The 19,077-nt window shown below is 36.1% G+C and overlaps 1 protein-coding gene across 1 annotated transcript in view; it reads left to right on the top strand.

The window, feature by feature from the left end:
• Window positions 1-19,077, top strand: part of CACNA2D3 (calcium voltage-gated channel auxiliary subunit alpha2delta 3) — a 474,057-nt gene that overhangs the window by 89,647 nt on the left and 365,333 nt on the right. The window contains exon 3 of the mRNA XM_009639329.2: window positions 10,862-10,978. Within this exon, the coding sequence (XP_009637624.1) occupies window positions 10,862-10,978 (117 nt within the window). The remainder of the gene's footprint in view (window positions 1-10,861; window positions 10,979-19,077) is intronic.

The raw sequence follows: 19,077 nt of genomic DNA, 5'->3' as shown, positions 1-19,077 counted from the left end.
AGTATTGATTTGGCTATTATTCATGGCTTCTGTTCTATGCAGATTGATGCATTTTTAATTCATAGCTACATTATCGTTAATAGTGGTTTATTGACCAAGCAAAACAAAGCTGTTGCCGGGTCCTTTCTAGTGCAAAAGCTCTGTACTTTTTCTGATAAATGTATTAGTTTATGCATTCTATTATAGACTCTGGAGTTAGATGGTTTATTTCTATGGTGATGACCTATCATGGTGCTATATGTAATATGCTGTATTTTTTTTGGTGAGACAAACTTTGGTAATGTAATGAATTCCTAAATTATAAAAACTTTCTAGTCCTTTGAGAATCGGACAAAAACTGAATAAGCATCTCCATCTTTGTGTATGTATGATGCAACTAAATGCATGTAGAAACCTCTGTGAAGAATAGAGAAAGAATGTGACCTACACCTTAACTTGGGATAGGTTTAGCTCAGATTTAATTTGGTTAAATTTGAGTAAAAGTTTTTTTTTTTTTATATTTTGCAAAAACAGCACTAAACTGATGACTTGTAAAAATGTCTCCAATCTGATCAAATACTGACATGTAAGTACAAAAAAAATAAATCTACTAGCTTGGTAGTCAACTTATTTTCTTGTTTGGTCTTTTTTTTGAGAGAGAAAAAAAAGACAAGACCGATACAGTCATGAGACTATACAAATCTCTAAGTGGAGGGTCCAAGTGGAGGGTCCAAATCTGATTAGTTTTTGACGTACATTTTGATGAAGGTGATATTATTAGGGAGCTATGTACACTTTAATAAAATGCCTTATGTTTTCAGTTTCAGAGGGAGATTCTTCACCTTCCTCTCTGTAAAATTTTGAATTGCTCAGTGTGTTTATTTACTCTTTGCAGTGGTGTGTTGGAACACCTGCTTATGGTATAGCATGGGTGTGATATGATACAAAGGCTATTATTCTGTAGATTTTTCATCCAATTTTCATTAAAAATAAAAAAGCAAGAGATACAAACAGAGCTCTGGCTGTGGTTTTGATCTGTTCCTTGTTTTGTCCATAGGGCTTTTTCTTATTAGGTTTCAAGCTTAGTTTTTAAAAGTGTGTGAGAGAAAAAACTCTGAGGGGAGAAAACATATTGGGAGCTAGCAGCATGCCAGTATTTCAGGTGCCAATGTAAGAATATATGCATTATAGCTAAAAAGTCCAAAGAGAAAAAGGCCTGGGCAAGTTCTATTGTACAGGTTATTAGTTCTTATCCTATTACAGTCTTCCAAAGGCAGTTATTAAATACTGGATTGAACGTGCTTTGGCAATCAGACTTTAGCCCTCTGTTTTTCTTTGCATGTTTACAGTTTTGTATTATGAGGGTTTGAGAGAAATTATTGTGAATATGCTGCTCTACCTAAACGTACAGAAAGGATAGTCATTCTATACTGTTTCTTGTGAAGTTTTATAAGTGACTAAGAATCACATATGGAAGTGAAAAGCATTAGCTTTGGTGGCAAAAACACAGATGTGTTCTCATGCTTCCAGGCAGTGCCAAATACTATAGTTTGGTTTCCAAATCTTTTTTTTTTTTTTTTTTTTTTTTTTATGGTTAGCCTGCTGAATTCTTCTCAAGACATCTGCATACAGACCATGTGCAGGTGGTCTGATTTTCAGAGATGTTGAGAACATACTGACATTGCTGGCTTTGATGTGACTGAGGAGAGTTTAGATTTTTGAAAATAAAATCATATTTCATGTTCAGTGATGAAATGAAGAATTGGAAGCCTAAATTTAGGCGCTTGAGTTCAGATATTCAGATGTTACGCTTTTTCTTGTTATTACAAGTCCACTTAGATACATAGTGTTATGATACTTGTCTAAAACCCTAAATCAGTAGAAATACTTTTATCAGGTGGATACAGAAAAGTGCAATGATGAGATATAGCAGCAGGGAGTAATGCCATGCCCTTCATAGTGACAAACAATGAAATAAAGCCCATTTAAAAGTTAATGTTGAAGGTGCTGCACAATGCAAAGGGTCAAGGTTTAGAAGCATTATCCAAGCAGATGAACGTTAGTTATAGAGAATGTTGCAAATTGCAAACAGTTTGTGTCCCAAGGAGATGAGATTACATGTTTCTTTTTCTGAGGAACAATAACCATTAGCTATTCCAAATGAGCAGTGCTTTTAAATCTTGTCACAAGCATGGGTATTGCTAAGCAACGGTTTGTCTTCAGAATGCACTTCAGTTTTTGTGTCTATACTCCACTTTGTCTCTATTGTTCTTTGTTGCTCATTTTATTTTATTGCTCATTTAGGGGCAACCATGGAAGGTGAGGAGACAATTCTCTAGTTTTTCTGGGATGGAAAGTAAGCATTGTCTAATAAAAGTATATACAAATACTGCAACCCAGAACAAGAGCTGGGTGCAAGGCAGCCATAGGTCTGCAGAAATGGAACAATAAGGAGGCAGAGAGACACAGTGACAAAAAGAAGTGTAATGAGAAAAAAACATTATAAAGAAAGTCTGATTGAAAGAATTAGTTTGTGGATGTATCCTGTGACCTTACAGCACAAAGCAAACTGTCTCTATTGGCTGTCCTTGTTTCCATTAGCCATAAAGGCTTTGAGAGAAGACCAATGCAGTTTGTACAAAAGAAAATGTAGTGTCTCATCCCAGCTGAGAAATTGGTGAAAATAGTAAGTTGTCAGGTTCCCTACTTCTGAATCTTCAGTGACTCAGAATAACTATCCCAGATGAAAGGACTGCATTCTCACGTTTTTTCAGGCTTTTGTGAGGAGCAGATTAGATGTACATGCTTCTAATATACTTGCTTTCACCTGAAAAATATAGCAATGGCTTTGCCTTGGTTGAACATGCCCTCTGGATCATATTGTGATTCTGCAGATTTATACCTATGGGTTTTTTGTTCATTGTTTAAGGCAGTTCATGTGAAATACTGTAGTGAGTTTTCAAGAGTGTCAAGTATGTCTTTATGGAAAAAGGAGTCTCCAGGGTAGTTCTGGAATGTTCTTTTTTTGCTTTAAATGAGGGATTTATGTTCTCTTCTAAAATAGAAGCAAAGATATGTATAATTACATAAATAGCTTCTGTAAAATGTATTTCTAAAGCAGTTTTTGATAGTCTTGCTTAACTGGCTCTTAAAACACCTATGCCTGCCTGTGAAGATGTTTCGGATGCCTAAAAGAATTTACAAGACAGTAACTTCTTTTTCAACCATTTTCACTGTGATTGAGTTTATAGTTGGGGAAGATGGTGAGCTGGTGCTCTTTTGCAAAAGAGTCCAAAGACCCCTCAGCCTTTGCCACTTTATGCTGGAGGCAGCATCAAGGCAAACCTTCTCAAATGTTTTTTGTTACTGATTAGGCCTGACCCAAAGCAACTCTGTTAAAGGAAAGATGGGAGTGTATTCCTGACCTCTGGTCAGTTGCTTAGAATTCGATGTCCTAACTAGATTGTTACTTGGATCACCCATTTTTGGTGGCCATTGTTTAGGTGGAGGCTTATAATCTACTTCAAGAAAAAATTGCAACACTGAATTAGTCTTAGAAGGCAAGCATTTGAAACTCATGGAGTGGTTTTCCTTACCTTTTTATTTATTAGAGGATATCATAATTTATGCATCACCAATGTGACTGCTGCTCTTAAGTTTTGTGATGAGAAATACTCTATATTGTAGAGTAGCTTGCATCTTTACACACTGGCTCAGCTGTTTTAACCAGGTACATATTCAAGAATCTTCCTGTTATTGCTATTCACATGGTATACCTATATGTCATCTAGTTGTGCAAAGATTGGAAGAGATATCTTGTGTGGACATGTTTCACAGACAGGGCAGAGGAATATTGCTAAATCAGGAATTGGGTTTGGTTTTTTGATTATTGTTCAGCTTAATGCTTTAATTGATTTGGGCCTTTTAGCACTTGCATGTAGCAATGAGGTAAAATCGGTCAGAAGTAAATACCTTTGTAAAGATTAAATATCCTGGGGATAACAGTGCCCTTGCAATGACTGTAAAATACTTATATTGTGTGTAAATTATTTTGCAAAGAAAGCAGTAACTATCCTTGTCAAGTCTGCTGATGATAACAAATTTCCCAGGATAGCTGATCTTTCACTATAATATACCAGGTATGCCTTTGAGTAGCTAATCATAGCAAAATAGTATGCAACAAATATTTCAATATTTTGCATTTCAAAGTGTATTTTGTGAAGTAACTAAATGGGAATTTGAGGCAGCAGGAGTTCCTCAGACACCAGTGTGTGGCAAGAGTCAAACGTGACAGGCTAATGTAGAGCTCCTTGGAGTCATTTGATGAAGTGAATGAAAATTTCTCAGCGGAAAAGAAAATGAGTGTGCCATCACACTGGTCATTGCTGATGGATTTCATCAACACAAAGAGGTTCAGGGAAGGTTAATAGGAGTGTGTAATGTGGTGTAACACAAACTCCCAATTATCAAGGAGTTCTCTAATGTCAAGGTGAGGAGAAATATGCCGTTGTGACTCATCTTTCCATACAGATCAAGCTGAACTTAAAGTTAGCTGTGGTCTATTGGGCAGGGCACTGGAAGAGTAACCAAGAGACCTTGTTCTCTTTGTAGGCAAAAACTGTTGTGTGACATTGGGCATGTCACTGAATTTCTCTATATCTCAATATCCTTGTGTACAGAATAGAGATTATCACAGATACTCCTTATAAAGTCTTTGGAGCTGTGTGGATGAAAAATTCTGTATCAGCTCTGAACTAAATTATTTTGTTTGTAAATGCTCACTAGCCATCATCAACAAAAAAACAATTCTTAATATTGTTTATTTTGTTAAGGCCTTTGAAGTTGCTGCACTGAATACGTTTTAGAGCAAGGAGGACCAGGTACTAACAACATAACCCTGGCACTCTCGTTTAAAAACAGCCCACACCACCATAGGGTCAATGTGATAATGGGAAAATAAAAAATCTTTTACTAAAGAGACATTCACAGATGAGTCTATCAGAGGAGTGCACCATCTGTATTTGATATATCTGCTGTGGTAGTGCCATCTGAGTACCCTTCTGCTCAGTGAAAAAAGCTCAGATTCCCACTCACGTGCACATGTAATTCTGGAGACTGCTTTTTATTTGGCTACAAATTCAGGTTTATTTCAACAGTGCCTATGTAATTACTGACCCCTCACTTCTGATGAAGCTTTTAGTGGCTGTGCTATATATTTTCAAATCTTCTGCTGTGAATTGCTCTACCATCTCTCATGTTCAGAAGGGATTTGTGCTGGTGTGCTAGGGCACCGCAAGAGCTCCAGCCACATAAGGTTTGAACTTTCACAGTTTGTGTCCCATCAATTTGAACACGGATATTGCTTTAAAATAATATTGTCGTATAAAATGCTGCGATAGATTTTTCCACATCAAGAGCAATTTATATTCTTAGTTCTGATTCAAAAGCTCAGAGCTATATTTTAATAATAGTGGAAAGCCTTACACTGTGCATAGTTCTTTTAATTTCAACAGAACTGTTAATGGTGTAAGTCAACACCTAATGTGACTACGTTGTCAGTTTGCTCTACATAAACTGTGGGCTTGGGGGTTTATAATTAAAAATAAAACAAAACAAACCAAAAACAAACAAACAAACAAAAACCAAACCCCACCCAAACCCCACAAAGTATAAAGAGCAGTAAATGTTCTTAAAGCACCCTGAATGAATGCCTTTTGTTTTAAGTTTTGTGCAGTGGTGTTTATAACGTATCAATAAAAAAATATTATACAATGAGAAGAGCTTAAAAAATTAATGTGAGCTTTATTTTTTGATTCATAAAAATGTAGTATGTTATCAACCTTCTGATCCCTACACTAGAAGTGCTTGACTTAAAAATCCAAGGTTACTTTGGGTAGGAAAGTCAACATTAGCTAAGAAATCCAGGTATTTAGGGCTTAAGAATTAACTGAGACAGAACTCTGTTTAAGACTGATATAGCTTTTGATTCTGAAACTAAAAAAAAAAACCCACCACATTAAGAGCTGCAAATTGTGTTAGCTGAAAGACTTTTGCAGACTCATTTGTTGATTACGTTTGATTGTCAGGACATCTCAAATATAGAATTAAAATAGTTCTGATAAGCCAATTAACTCATGTGGCACTACAAACCAGCGCTTCCATGCCAAAGGGAGTCACTTAGGGCTTGCAGTGTCCGAAGCAAGTTTAAACATTTCAAGCAACGACTTTCTACTGGGCAACAAATATTAATGGAAATAAAAAGTTGATGGTTTAATCAAAAGTGTATGTTTATGTAATCTCAGTTTACATTGGCATTGTTGAGACTTGAACATCTGAAAGTGTTTGGGGTGTAGGGTTTTTTGGTTGGGTTTTTTTGCAAAGGGCATGGAGTAAACACTTTTTTTTTTCGTGGAAACAATGGATAGATTGAATGGATATTACTTCTAAAGGATTGTTACAATATTCCTGTTGAGTGAGTAAATTTCTTTAATCAGGATGGTAGTGATATTTACTGGCTCTGAAAATCCTGGGGAGTGGGAAGAATTTTCATCATAAATGGTTGTATTGATCTGCACCCACAGACTTCTTGAATGACTGATGACTAAGGACTGTTTATACATTTGTAAGTAACTTCAAATATTTTTACATATGGCATAAAGACAGTTATCTTGATTTTGGTAAGAGTTGATAGAAGTAGATACAAATAGGAATGCAAAGATTGTGGTTCTCTTTGGAGAAAAAACAAAGAGTAAAAATTCAACTGGAGCTGATGTATGACATCTTCCTGAAGTTGTCTTGCTTCAAGAGGGTATTTCTTGTCCTAGCTTGGTCACTCAAGCTGCATGGGTTTTGGTGTAGCAGTTTTATTTGTTTGCTTTTTCATTTTGTGGTTTTTTTTGGTTGGAGGTTTTTTGGTGTTTTTTTGTTTTCTTATTTTTATTTGTTGGGGTTTTGGTTGGTTGTTTGGTTTTTTTGGTGGTGGTTTTTTTTTTTTTTGTGTTGATGTTTCAGTGCCAAATACTTGGATTGCATTAAATGCTTCAGCCCTGAGTTGTGTATAGATTGCTTTCTGATATGTTTTTCTAGAAGATCACTTACCCTGAAAGAAAAAAGCCCAATGCCTAAATCCATGAACAGTGTTAAAAGTTCTGACAGTGAAGTACTGTCTCTCTCTCCCTGGTGCTTATGTGAAATGATCTGGCAAAACAGATACTGAAGAAATAATGTATTTTTTGTGTGCTGTCTTAAATGATAAATGTTCTTGTCTCTCTGGAGAATTTCTTACTAAATGCTGATTTTTGTAAGCAGAAAGAATCAGCATTTCAAGTACTTTTTTTTTTTATAATGCAGCAAATCAGAAGTTGTATCTGCTCGATCTTCTAGGCAATTAGAAATCCACTTATCTAAAGAAATGTCCAACTGTGACTCTACCTTTTCATACCCTTTTATTATGCAAGTCAATTATTTATAGCAAAGTTAAGGCTATTTTCTCTCCTTAAAAGGAGATTAAAATAACAGTACAAATGTATTCCTGGGTATGTTACAAATACTGATGAGAATTATTCAGTATCTCTTACTGGAATAAAATTATAAAATACTGAAAAAAAAAAATCAAGACTTTCGTGTGGGTTTTGTTTTTTTTTTTTTTTTTAAAGCAAAACCTTTATCATCAACTTCATATCTTTTACAATGGAAGAAAATGACTAATTTAAGGCATTGCTTGGAAGAGGCATTCAGAGTAGCAGTACTACAAGGTACTTAGCAGTCTGGAATAGAAAGGACCGCCTGGCCCAGAAGCTAGGGTTTTTTCACCACTGTCTGTGATAGCATTTTGCTTAATTGGAACCGTAGTGGCACACTGCTGTTTTCTCAAGATTAAAAGAAAATAAATAATTTCATTTAAAAACTCTTTTGAATTTATTTCGAAGGAGCTATGTCTTTGCTGGTTTAGCTAATTTATTTAAATTAAAAACAAATTTAGTATGTAAAATCTGGTGGTAGGGAAATGATGAGAGCCTGCAGGTCAGACAGCCTCTGCAGTGAAAGGAAGAGAATCCATTATTAATGAGGCCCTTTGTTACAGTTTTATTGTGTTTTTGTTTTCTCACTATCTGCTGTGATTCAGGTTTCTTGCATTGATAGTAATTATAAAATCAGCCGCTTTCTAGATTGAATCTAAATTCCCAGCCTCGCGCACATTGAGCAATGAGAGGAAGTGCACAGACACGCACGGATTAAGCTGGCACCTCTTCCCTCCAGACACAATCACTGGAGCACAAGGATACAAAAAACTAAAACCAGCTGGTGTTTTTTCCAGCCACATAACTTCTCCTGTTTTGGAACCTTCCACTGATGGCTGAAAAAATAATAGAAATATTTTTATGGCAATGAAATACTGATGTAAAATAAATAAGATGTAAACCTCTTAGATGTAAACCTCTTATATGTAAACCTCTTGTTGCCAAGGCCTTGCAGATCAAGTAAATGCTCCTAGTCTGTTGCAAATATTCTTAAAGGTTTCTAATGATTGACTAGATTTGCACCATGCAAGATGCGATGTTTTCAAGTTTTTTCTATTCCTCCATTTTTTTTTATGTTGGAGTTTTGGCATTTAAATTAGGAAAATTAAGTCATGTATTATGAACTAGCATAATTATAAAATCATAAATTATCTGTTCATTCCCATCTATTTTGGGTGCAATTTATTAATAACTTTCAAAAGCACCAGTTGCTCAAAATTGAGAAGGGTGGCTTTTTAATAAGTTCTCACAATAGCGTAATAGAGTATATGCTGTGATTCTCTGTGCCTAGAAAATTTGTTGACTTCAGCTGTACCGTTCAGTTTTCAGACAAATGCAGTGAATAATCTCCTGATTTTCTTCACTCGATGGCAAAGCTTAAATCAATAAATTTGATGACCTGAAAACAGTCTCTTGAAGTGATGCATTTTAGAATGCTTTCTAAGAACTCAAGGGTCACGTCTGAAGGAAACCATTTTTATCAGAACTTGATATGTTGGACACAATCTGTGCAGCTTGAAATAAGTGATTCAAAATTGTACTTGATCTCTTGGCATAATAAATGCAATAGTTGATCACGACACTGCATTTTGTTTCATTTGTTTTAAATTCTCCAGAGCTTCAAATCCTGTGGGATGTGAACAGACTTTGACATCATTAATTAACAAGGAATGTTTTCAATTTACTTTTAATTTACTACATTTTGTCACAGTTAGTATTTGTTCCAATAACCTCTCTGTATTCTTGTATTTTCTCTAGTAAATAAAAACCCAATATTTTTCTACTTTAGACAAATCACTGTGCTATCCTTAAATTAATTGTTTCAGAGTGGAGAGTAGTGACTTTAGTAATGGCACAAGTGGACCTGCAGAGTTGAAATCAGAATTTTGCTTGTGACATTTAAATGCAGACCAAGAACAGGAAAAACCAAATCTCCCCTCCTGCCTCCAGGGAGCAGTTTACAGGTGGTCTACTTAGATTTCTTCGATTACTTGGACTAATATTGAAATCTCAGCTAGAATAGAGCCTCATAACTGGAAATAGTGTGGAAAAAATGAAATTATTACTGAAATGGGAAAATTACAGAACATATAAAACCTAATGTCCTACATGTTTACTGGTAACTTGTATATTTTAACTTTCTTATGAAATTGCAAATAATGTTTTATCAAATATTATTTGCCTATCAAAACACTCACTCTAGTTTTTACAGAGAAGTATAAAGATTAAAGCAAGTTCAAAGTGTTACTTTGCCTTGGAAATTAGTTTTGTCAGAATAAATGGGTACAATATGTGCAGACATTCGCTTACAATAAAGTCTGTCCTTCCATCACCAGCTAGGACGTGACTGGTCCTGAGTTAATCACTCTTTTGATCGTTTGTGTGTTCATCCAGGTGCTTTGAGCCACTGTTTTTGATGCTGTTATTCTTTCTTCTCTGTCTGAAGTTATATAAGGTTTAGCGATAATTGTAATTCTATAGGCAAGTTTTATTGATAAATCTTTTTAATAATGCCATCTCATTTTATTGACTTAAATATTGTGCTGTGGGTTGCACTGAGTGTCTGCTTTAGAGGTTTGGAAGATATTTTTTGCACATAGGGCTAAAGTTGGAAGAAGCCAGGTATGCTTTTCTTCTTCCTCGCAGTATCATGGAGGTACAATTATGATGCTATGCAGAGAACAGAGAATAAAAATTGTTTTGAATAAATTTTTAGTGCTTAGTCAGAGTTATTCACACTGAAGAGAGACCATAAGATAATGCTCATCCATGTTGTATAGAGGATACTTTTAGGCTTCCATTTGAATAGACTCATGTTTATGTGGTTTAGGGCTTTCTTTGCATGGAAAGCTAAGAATGTCTAGATAAGCTTGTAGTATAAGTATTCATAATGTAAGTATTTTATAAAGCTCATGAAAAAGACATCTACGAGTTCAGCTGAGGAGGAGGAGGAGGATGATCCTAGGTTGCTGAGGCGCAGTGGATTGCCAAGCATGTCACTGGTTTTAAATGATTTTTGGATGGAACACGAGGATTTTTTACTATTTTTTTGGGGCTGTTGTTCAGTTGTGGGGAGGGGTAGTTTAAACATTGTGAAGGGGGATTATAGTTTTCCTACAGTGTATGAGATAAAGATTTCTATTATATTTTCTTAACAGAGTTCTGGTTCTAACCCAGTTGTTCTATCCCTGTGACAGCATCTTGGCACCGAACGGCCTTCTGTCACAGAAATAAACATCAAATAAATGAAGAATGTCAGCAGAAGTGTAATATGAAACTAATAATTAGTTGTCAAAATTTCAGCTGGTTCACTGTGAATAACTTTCCCTAATTATTTTTTCTTTTTTTTTTTTTTCTTCCAGAAGTACAAAGAATATGAGAAGGATGTTGCAATAGAAGAAATTGATGGCCTTCAGCTTGTGAAAAAATTAGCAAAGAATATGGAAGAAATGTTTCATAAGAAGTCTGAAGCTGTACGGGTAAGCAGCAGATCAATCTGCTATTTCATTCTATGATGTAAAAATAAGTATATAATTTAGGCTCTACTCTAAAGGGTGTACTAGTAAAGGTGCTGAAGTGGAAGTGCTAAAGCATTCAGAAGTATTTTAGGATCAGTGTTCAAGAGAATAGATGTAACTTATTTATATCATCAATAGGTAAATGCAAGAGAGTGTAACTAGGTTTGGACTACCAGTTTCCCATGTGAGTTTGAAAGGCGTCACTTGTTTTCAGTAAAACATCACTGCATATGGTTGTGCATTAAAATGTTAGATGTCAAAATATCAAACCAAAGTAACTTATTTTCACTGCTCACTATTATAAAAATAGTATTGGATGGAATCTTCAATAATTGTCCTTCAGTTCAAATTTAGAATATGATGCAGAAAATTCCTGTAATTGTGGTAAGTACTATATCACTCTAAAGGCAACTTATTAATGATGATTAAGTAGCTACCTTGAGCTTTCTGTACATCTGTAGGTTTTGGGTGGGTTTTTTTATTTCCATTCTGATCCTTTTGTAGTAGCTTTGGCATCCTATTAGATTTACTATAAAAAAAAAAAAAGTTCTGGCTTCTGAGTTTACTGTATCAAATAGTTCATTGTAACATGCATTTCCTAAAGAATAAGAAGTCTTCCTGATGTTAGTTTTCATTTTGCATTATTCCTTGCTAGAAATGTAGGTGTCTGCCTGTAACACCTAGTTCCTGTTACATCACCTATATCAACAGAGTAACAGGACATTAGGACATTATGGTGATGCCATTTACCACCAGCTACTCTGTTTCAACCAGGTTTGTCTGCTCAGTTGGGTTGAAGGTCTTTGTGTCTCAAGTGTGGAGCTTAAGGCATCACTCAAGGATGGGGATTCCATTTGTGTAACTGCCTTAAGCCTTTTATTTTTTTGTTACAGTGCAAAAGGGAGGAAGGAATTTGGCTATAGTTTAGAGGCTGAATTTTCTGGGCTGGCAGCAAAGTAAAACATATTTCAGCTTGTAAACTGAGCACACTTGGCAGGAAAGCAAAGAAAGACAATAAACATGGAACCCCGCAATGCTATTTTTACAGTCTGTTTTTCAGAGAAAAACTGCACTTTAAGATGTGTGCAACAGCTTCTAAGGACCCTGCAAAATATTGACTTTGGGGTGGTGGTGGTGGTGTTTTCCTTGTTCCTTAGCAGGAAAAACTGTTGCCCTGAGATCATAACAATGTGAAATAACCATTCTTGGAACAGCACTCATTTGGAGTGAGAAGTGACCAGCAAGCTGCATGCAAAGGAAGTGGAGCTCTGTTCCGTTGCTGTGGAGTGCTCTTGGGGAAGAGCCGTTTGTGTCTCCACTAGAGCTTTGTAGTGAATGTTTTCTAACATTTGTGAGGGTTTAGAACAGATGACAGTTTTCTCTAAGCAGGAAAAATATGTAGAACCAATATAGGCCGCCATACTCTGCATGAAAATAAGCCCAAATTCTGTGAACTGTGTGTATAGTATTGCGTGAAAGGGTTTTAGTGCTGGAAAAACTGACTGAAATCCAGATCCTTCTTTGGAAGATTTCCATCTTTGAAAAAGAAGCTAGAAGCTTGGTTTGGACAGGGTCACTTCTTTTAAAGAATGATCTGTTTAGTGTAGCTTCCAATAAAGCTTTTGGGTTTGGTTTTTGTTTCTGTTTTGTTTTGTTTTTTCATAATTACATAATTTGGTCCATCTTGGATGCTAGAGTTTTAGTGGGTGACCTTTTATGTCTGGTAGTAAGTAGTGCTTAGTATTTTATGTCCTGATAAGTACAAACTCCTTTGGTACAGTGCAGGTTTTGCATGAGTTCCAACTTTGGTACATCACAGCTACTTTTCTCCTTGTATCTGGAGAGGTGAGCTAGGAGTTACAAAGCTCATCTGCTCCATCTTGAGTCAAAGTAATACTGTATCACCTTGCCTCTGAAATAATAGAACTTTGGCATAAGCTTTTGATGGAAACTTGTACGAAGAGCACTGAAATCTAGAATTCAGAGTAATATTTTAGACATGCTGGTGGTAATATTGGGGTAAGTACTAAACGAAGAGTACCTTACAAAATATCTCAGCCCTAGAAATAATGGGACAACCATCCCAAGTGTTCAAATCTGAGTGCTCAGAAAACATATTCCAATTCTACCCAAATTGTTACCCTACAGTGCTCATTGAATTAGCTTCAAGTAGACATCAAAATCCATGGTTTAATTTAAAATACTTTTTATCTAAAACATTTTAATCAACATACTTTTCAGGTTCTAGCAGATGTCGTAATCTGTGTCAACTATTCAGAAAGCCACAGTATATAAAATGTTTAATTTGTAGAAAAGGCCAAGAAGAAAGACCTGGAAAATTAGAAATAGGATGGCTTGGAAAGGCCTTCACTTTTTTTGTTTTGCTTTACGCTTTCAAACACATTAACTTGTTCGAAGCTACTAATCACATTTGAACCCTCTTCTCCCTCCTCCCCTTTTATATTCTGGTTGGATTTTTATCTTTCTGTCTCATCGCTTTTCATAGTGATTAGTTGGTTCAGTGTGATTTTTATCATATTCATCCCCTGTTTGAATTACCCTTCAGTATGCAATTATCCTATCACAGAATGTCCTATTTTTGTGCTGTCAGATACATAAAATAAATGGAAAACTGAAAGTGCTAAACCAATTATATAACCTTTTGTCATCTACTTACTGATGGAAACCCTTGCAAGCAAGTTCTCCCCCCTTCCCCCCGCTCCGTGTTCATTATTTACTTTAGATTTATGTCAGTTCAGGATATTCGTGTTAACCATTTCCTTCCTAATACTGCCCTACTTGATCAAATTTGAGAGGCAACTTCAGATTTTATTTTGAAATATTTGTGACGTGATTTAAGTTAATACCACTGAAGAGTGGCTTTGATGCAATGTTGCTGATGCTTTGTTTCTAGCTGTGACAAGTATAGATGTATCCATTTACCTTTAAGAAAATGACATTCGAGTTGGGAGAAAACTTACTGCCCATAAGGTGGGATAAGTGGAAGTGTTTCCTGTGCTGTTCAGCACTGGGTTTAATTTTACAGCCAAACCCAAATAATCCCTTTGAGAGCCTTATGTAGTCTGCTGTCACTTGTTGTATTGCTTCAGTTGCTTTTCCTGGACTTTTAGTGATTTCACCCATAGAAAATGTGCTTGATCAGTCTTAATTTAAACTTAGCTGTGATTTTCTTCCTTTTGTTAAAAACTTTTTAGAAGGTTTTATGATACTTTACTGACTCCACTCATTTGTAAAAGAGAATAGAGCACGATGACTTAATGCTCAGTAACAGACTTGACTCCTGCAACAAACTTGATGGTGAAAAAAAGGTGGAATTAAAAGTATGCGTTCAGTGCTTTTACTTTCCCTAGTTAATGGTGCAAGAGGAAAAAAGTCAAAGGAAGACAGAGGGAAGTGAAAAAGCAAAATGAAAGATAAGTAAGTTATTTGGGAATATTCAAACCCCCATTATTAAAACTTTATTTGTGCAGTTAAATTTCTGTTTTCATTAGTCCTTCTTTGCAAGTAAAGAGAATCCTGCAAACATGATCATTGATTTATTTGTAAGATGGCAAATCAAGTGTTAAGGATTATTTTTCTTTAAGGCAACTACCATTGCTGCAGTGGAAAATGCAAATAAGGGAGATTTCTTTTTATTAACTTTTCCTACTGTAGCTACCTGGTATACATTGTGAAGCTGATTCTCATTATAACTGTACTGTGAAAAGTAATTGCTGTTGTACAGTAATTCAATTCCAGTACTTCCATGCATCAGTAAGCCAGTGGGGTTTATCTAGAGAAACCTGGGACTTTAAAGCTTTTTATCATGAAATTCCACATGCAGCCAAACGTTCTTCCAAGGAGTAGAGTATCAGCATTTACATTTAACAAACATTTGCAATGAAGAGAAATGGATTTTTTTTTTCCCACCAATAATTTTTACACCAGTCTTCAAACTGCTTTCAGATACTATTAGGATGATGTTGTTTATACACAGTTAAAAAAGTGTAATGTATCTGTTTGAGATGTTTGTGCTTATTTATATACGTGTCTGTGTTTCCACATTTTAGTGCGTGGATGTATATGTGTATAGGTATGTATCTTAACATACACATATTGAGGTTTATGTACGTGATATCAACATGCAATTTGCTATTGATTTTTTGCATATATATGTACAAATATAGGTAAGCAAAGTATTAAACTAATGTACTGCGTCCACATATTTCCAAGCAAATACTGGTAAATTGCTGTCCCAACAGCAAACAAGTACTTTACTGTTTTCTTGGCTGTATTTGGCATTTAACTAATTTTTGGTGTGTAACTTCCTGTTAAGTTCTTCCCCATTTGATCAGACACACTGTTACAGAAGGTAGTTTTTGTTTTCTGGTTGGTTGAGGGTGGCATTTAAAACTGGATTTTTGAAAGTAGATGCTTAAGTAGACTGATTTCTTACCCACTAGAGTTAATTTTCTTCACAGTGGCTAGCATGGGGCTAGGTTTTGGATTTCTGGTGGAAACAGCGTTGATAACCCAGGGATGGTTTCGTTGCTGCTGAGCGGGGCTGACACAGAGCCAAGGCCTTTGCTGCTCCTCACCCCACCCCAACAGAAAGGAGGCTGGGGGGGGGCCACAAGGAGCTGGGAGGGGGCACAGCCGGGACAGCTGACCCCAGGGATATCCCACACTTTATGACATCATGTCAGCATGTAAAACTGGGGGAAGGAGGAGGAAGGGAGGCAGATGTTCTGAGTTATAGTGTTTGTCTTCCCAAGTCATCGTTACGTGTGATGGAGCCCTGCTTTCCTGGGGATGGCTGAATGCCTGCCTGCCGGTGGGAAGCAGTGAATGAGTTCCCTGTTTTGCTTTGCTTGTGTGCGTGTCTTTTGCTTTCCCTATTAAGCTGTCTTTATCTCAACCCATGAGTTTTCTCACTTTTACCCTTCTGAACCTCTCCCCCATCCCACTTGGGGGGAGTGAGCGGCTGGGTTGGTCTGAGCTGCTGGCTGGGCTTGAGTTATTTCAGTCATTCACTTTAAGATTGCTACTTCCAGTTAATGTCACTGAACTCATACAAAAGGGTAATCACAACAAACAAACTAAATACAACTCAAGTTTTAGAAAGGTGTCATTATTTCACATGTTGTCATTGATAGGGAAATTTTTGTATGGTCTTTTGGGGGCTTCTTCTTAGGGTGGATAATTTTTGTCATGTTCTTTGGTTGAGGTTATTGACTGCTCTCCTTCTGCCCCCCCGCCCATTTACATTTGAACCTACTGTTACTTTTGCCAGTGATTAAATTCCTACAAGGCTCATCAGAATCAGGGAATGGTTGCAGGGAAGAGTCTGTATCCTTACTGAGAAAAGGCGGAGAAAACTCAGTCATGAGAAAGGACTGGAGAACACTGTGCATTGAAAGGGCAGTCGGGGTGATAGAGAAGGGACCTGGATAAATTATGGAGGTTTATTTAAAGGATGAGGGGTAGAGACAAAAAAGATTGTGATGCTATATGGAAAATGGGAACCTGATGAAGGTTTAAAAACAAAACAATCAAAAAACCAAAGAAATGCACCTTTCCGTTCAGTAGGCTTCGTTCTATGTTCTCAGTTCCATTGAGCTGGTTTTTGGGTTTCAGTGTGCGTATCTGTGACCAAAGCAGGTATAGTTCTGAATGTTAGGGGGGTGTATCTGTTGAGTTAGATAAAATAACATTTTTTTCTCTGTTAAATTTAAAAGAAGTCTGGGTTGAGTGAATATATTTTATTTAGCAATTATATATTGAAGGAGCATTTAACTCTCAGTGGAAGTACTAATCTGCAGGGCTAAGTAGGTTATTAGCTCATCAAGGGTAACCATATGGTGGTCTAGATGTTCCCAGGACATGCAATGCTTTGGATCTTTTGCACGCCTTGCAGCTCAGAACACTTTCCAGCACTATCATTATCTTACATTTTGATATATTTGATCTTTGATATAAAAGTAACATATTACAAAACGTTGCCAGTCTCCTAGATCCATCGTGTATTATGTTTTTGTGCAGCCAGAGGCCTCTGGTGCAGACATTACTATATATAAAATAATCTGTCTGATATTCCTTCCACTACTGTTTTAAATGGGATTTTAAAATAACAGCCGTCTGCATAATTTTCTACCTTTCATTTCTTCATATATAATCTGTGAATTAAGAATTGCTGGAATGCAATATCTAGTTTACATTCCTGCATGCTGGAGAATTTTTGTAAAACCTATTAAATCAGAGAAGTTGAAGTTTCACTGCTGTGTCATTATGCCAATTAAGAGCAGTTACTGAGGACAGAACATGTTTGCATGGTGGGGTATAGTATTTGGATTGTTCTTTGTTAACTTGGGAGTGGAAAACAGTGGCTTCCCTCAGTGCCTAAATAAAAATTGAAGCAAGTGAGGAATATTCCAGGTGAATTTTGAGCGCTTTTTTTTTTTTGACACTGTTTTAAATGTACACTGTCTTTAATGCCCCCTGTATATTTTATATATTTTATTGCACTGTATCTTTATTCTGATTTTCTATCACTTTGATCGAGGCTAGAGTGGGAATGGCATTCTTGAGAAGCAAATAATCATTCACGTTTCATATGAATATAATAGAAGATAGAAAGGTCTTAAGCATCAAAACTTATTACTTTGCTAAGATCACTATTTTTAAATATATAATAAACACCTTTTCCGTATCCACACTGTTCCTTCATTGAGCTGATTTGCATCTGCAGAATTAGAAGGAATGAAAATGAATATCAACATGCACTGTTTAAAATTGTACTGCTCAATGGGTGCTATTCTGACCCCTGATTTTTTTTTTTTTATAGTAAGACAGGTTGGGTTTTTTTGTCAGCAGATGGAAATAAAAAAAATACCATTAAGTTTATAAAATTACTGGAGGAAAAAATTATAAATGGTTGTGGGTGGAAGGAAATTATGGTGAACCAACCCAGTGTCACTATAAATAGTTTTAAATGACAGAATAAAGACATAATGAATAAAGGAGAGATGGCTACAATTGTGTTAATTACTGCCAACAAATTAAAGGTTTTCAGCAATATTTTTGTATTCACATTTAGGATTTTAACTGTAATTGTTGCTAGTTACTTTTGCTATCATTTGAATTTTGCTCACAGTTCTACTGGTCTCCTTCATATGTAGGTGATGAATTCCTGTTCTGAAGGCATTAAGAGCTTTATTTACTTTTTGGCAAATTAGAGTATGCTGGAAAATGAAAAGATGGTTAGTAATCCACTGGCAGCCAGTGGAGTATTCAGTAGCATAATACATCACCTTCATAGGCAGTTTGAAGAATATTTAAAGGCACAGCAAATATTTTTCTTGTTTATTGCCATTGACTTAAGGGTCACTTTTGGCAAACGTGTAGAAGTTAGGATCTTTGACAAATGAAGTGTTGGCCAAACCTGCCCTAGTGTAGATCAGCGAGATCCTATATTGTTTCTTTGCTTCTTATTTCTTTGAGTTTCCCAAGAAATGTGTGTATTTGTAAACAGATACTGTCATGAAGTCTGAAAAGTTTTTGTCGTGGTCTGGTTGGTTGGGTGTTTTTTTGTTTTTGTTTTTTTATTGGAGCATAGATAGGCTTCTCTTGTCCTTAGCCTTCACTCCCATCAGATAGCTGCAATGCGAGTGCTCAGACTGTCCTCAGGCACATTTCCGGTGAACAAAAGAAATGGAGGGAAAAGCTACAATCAGTTTATCTCATCCCTGTACTACCTGTGTAACGGAAGAGATAGGTTTAATGGAAATAAGGGATTTTGTCTGTAGACATCTCTGAATCAGCAGGGAGCCCAAGTTCATTGATTAAATCTTTATCTAACTCTTATATGTTCTGAAATCCAGGTTAGCTGAGTCTGCAGAAAGCTATTCTTTAAATGGTGGGGGAGAGAGGCAAAACCTGAAAAACTCAGTTGCTTTTTCTCATGTGTTGAGTATCTCAGTGTTTAACTTCCACAGAATGAAAAGAAAACCAGCAAAAACTTTAGGGAGATCTTTCATCTGCTGCTTAATCATTTGTTTTTT

Source organism: Egretta garzetta, unplaced genomic scaffold (assembly GCF_000687185.1).
Source record: "Egretta garzetta isolate BGI_Z169 unplaced genomic scaffold, ASM68718v1 scaffold215, whole genome shotgun sequence".
In the NCBI taxonomy this organism is placed as follows: Eukaryota; Metazoa; Chordata; class Aves; order Pelecaniformes; family Ardeidae; genus Egretta; species Egretta garzetta.
This window is presented reverse-complemented; position numbering and strand designations above follow the sequence as displayed.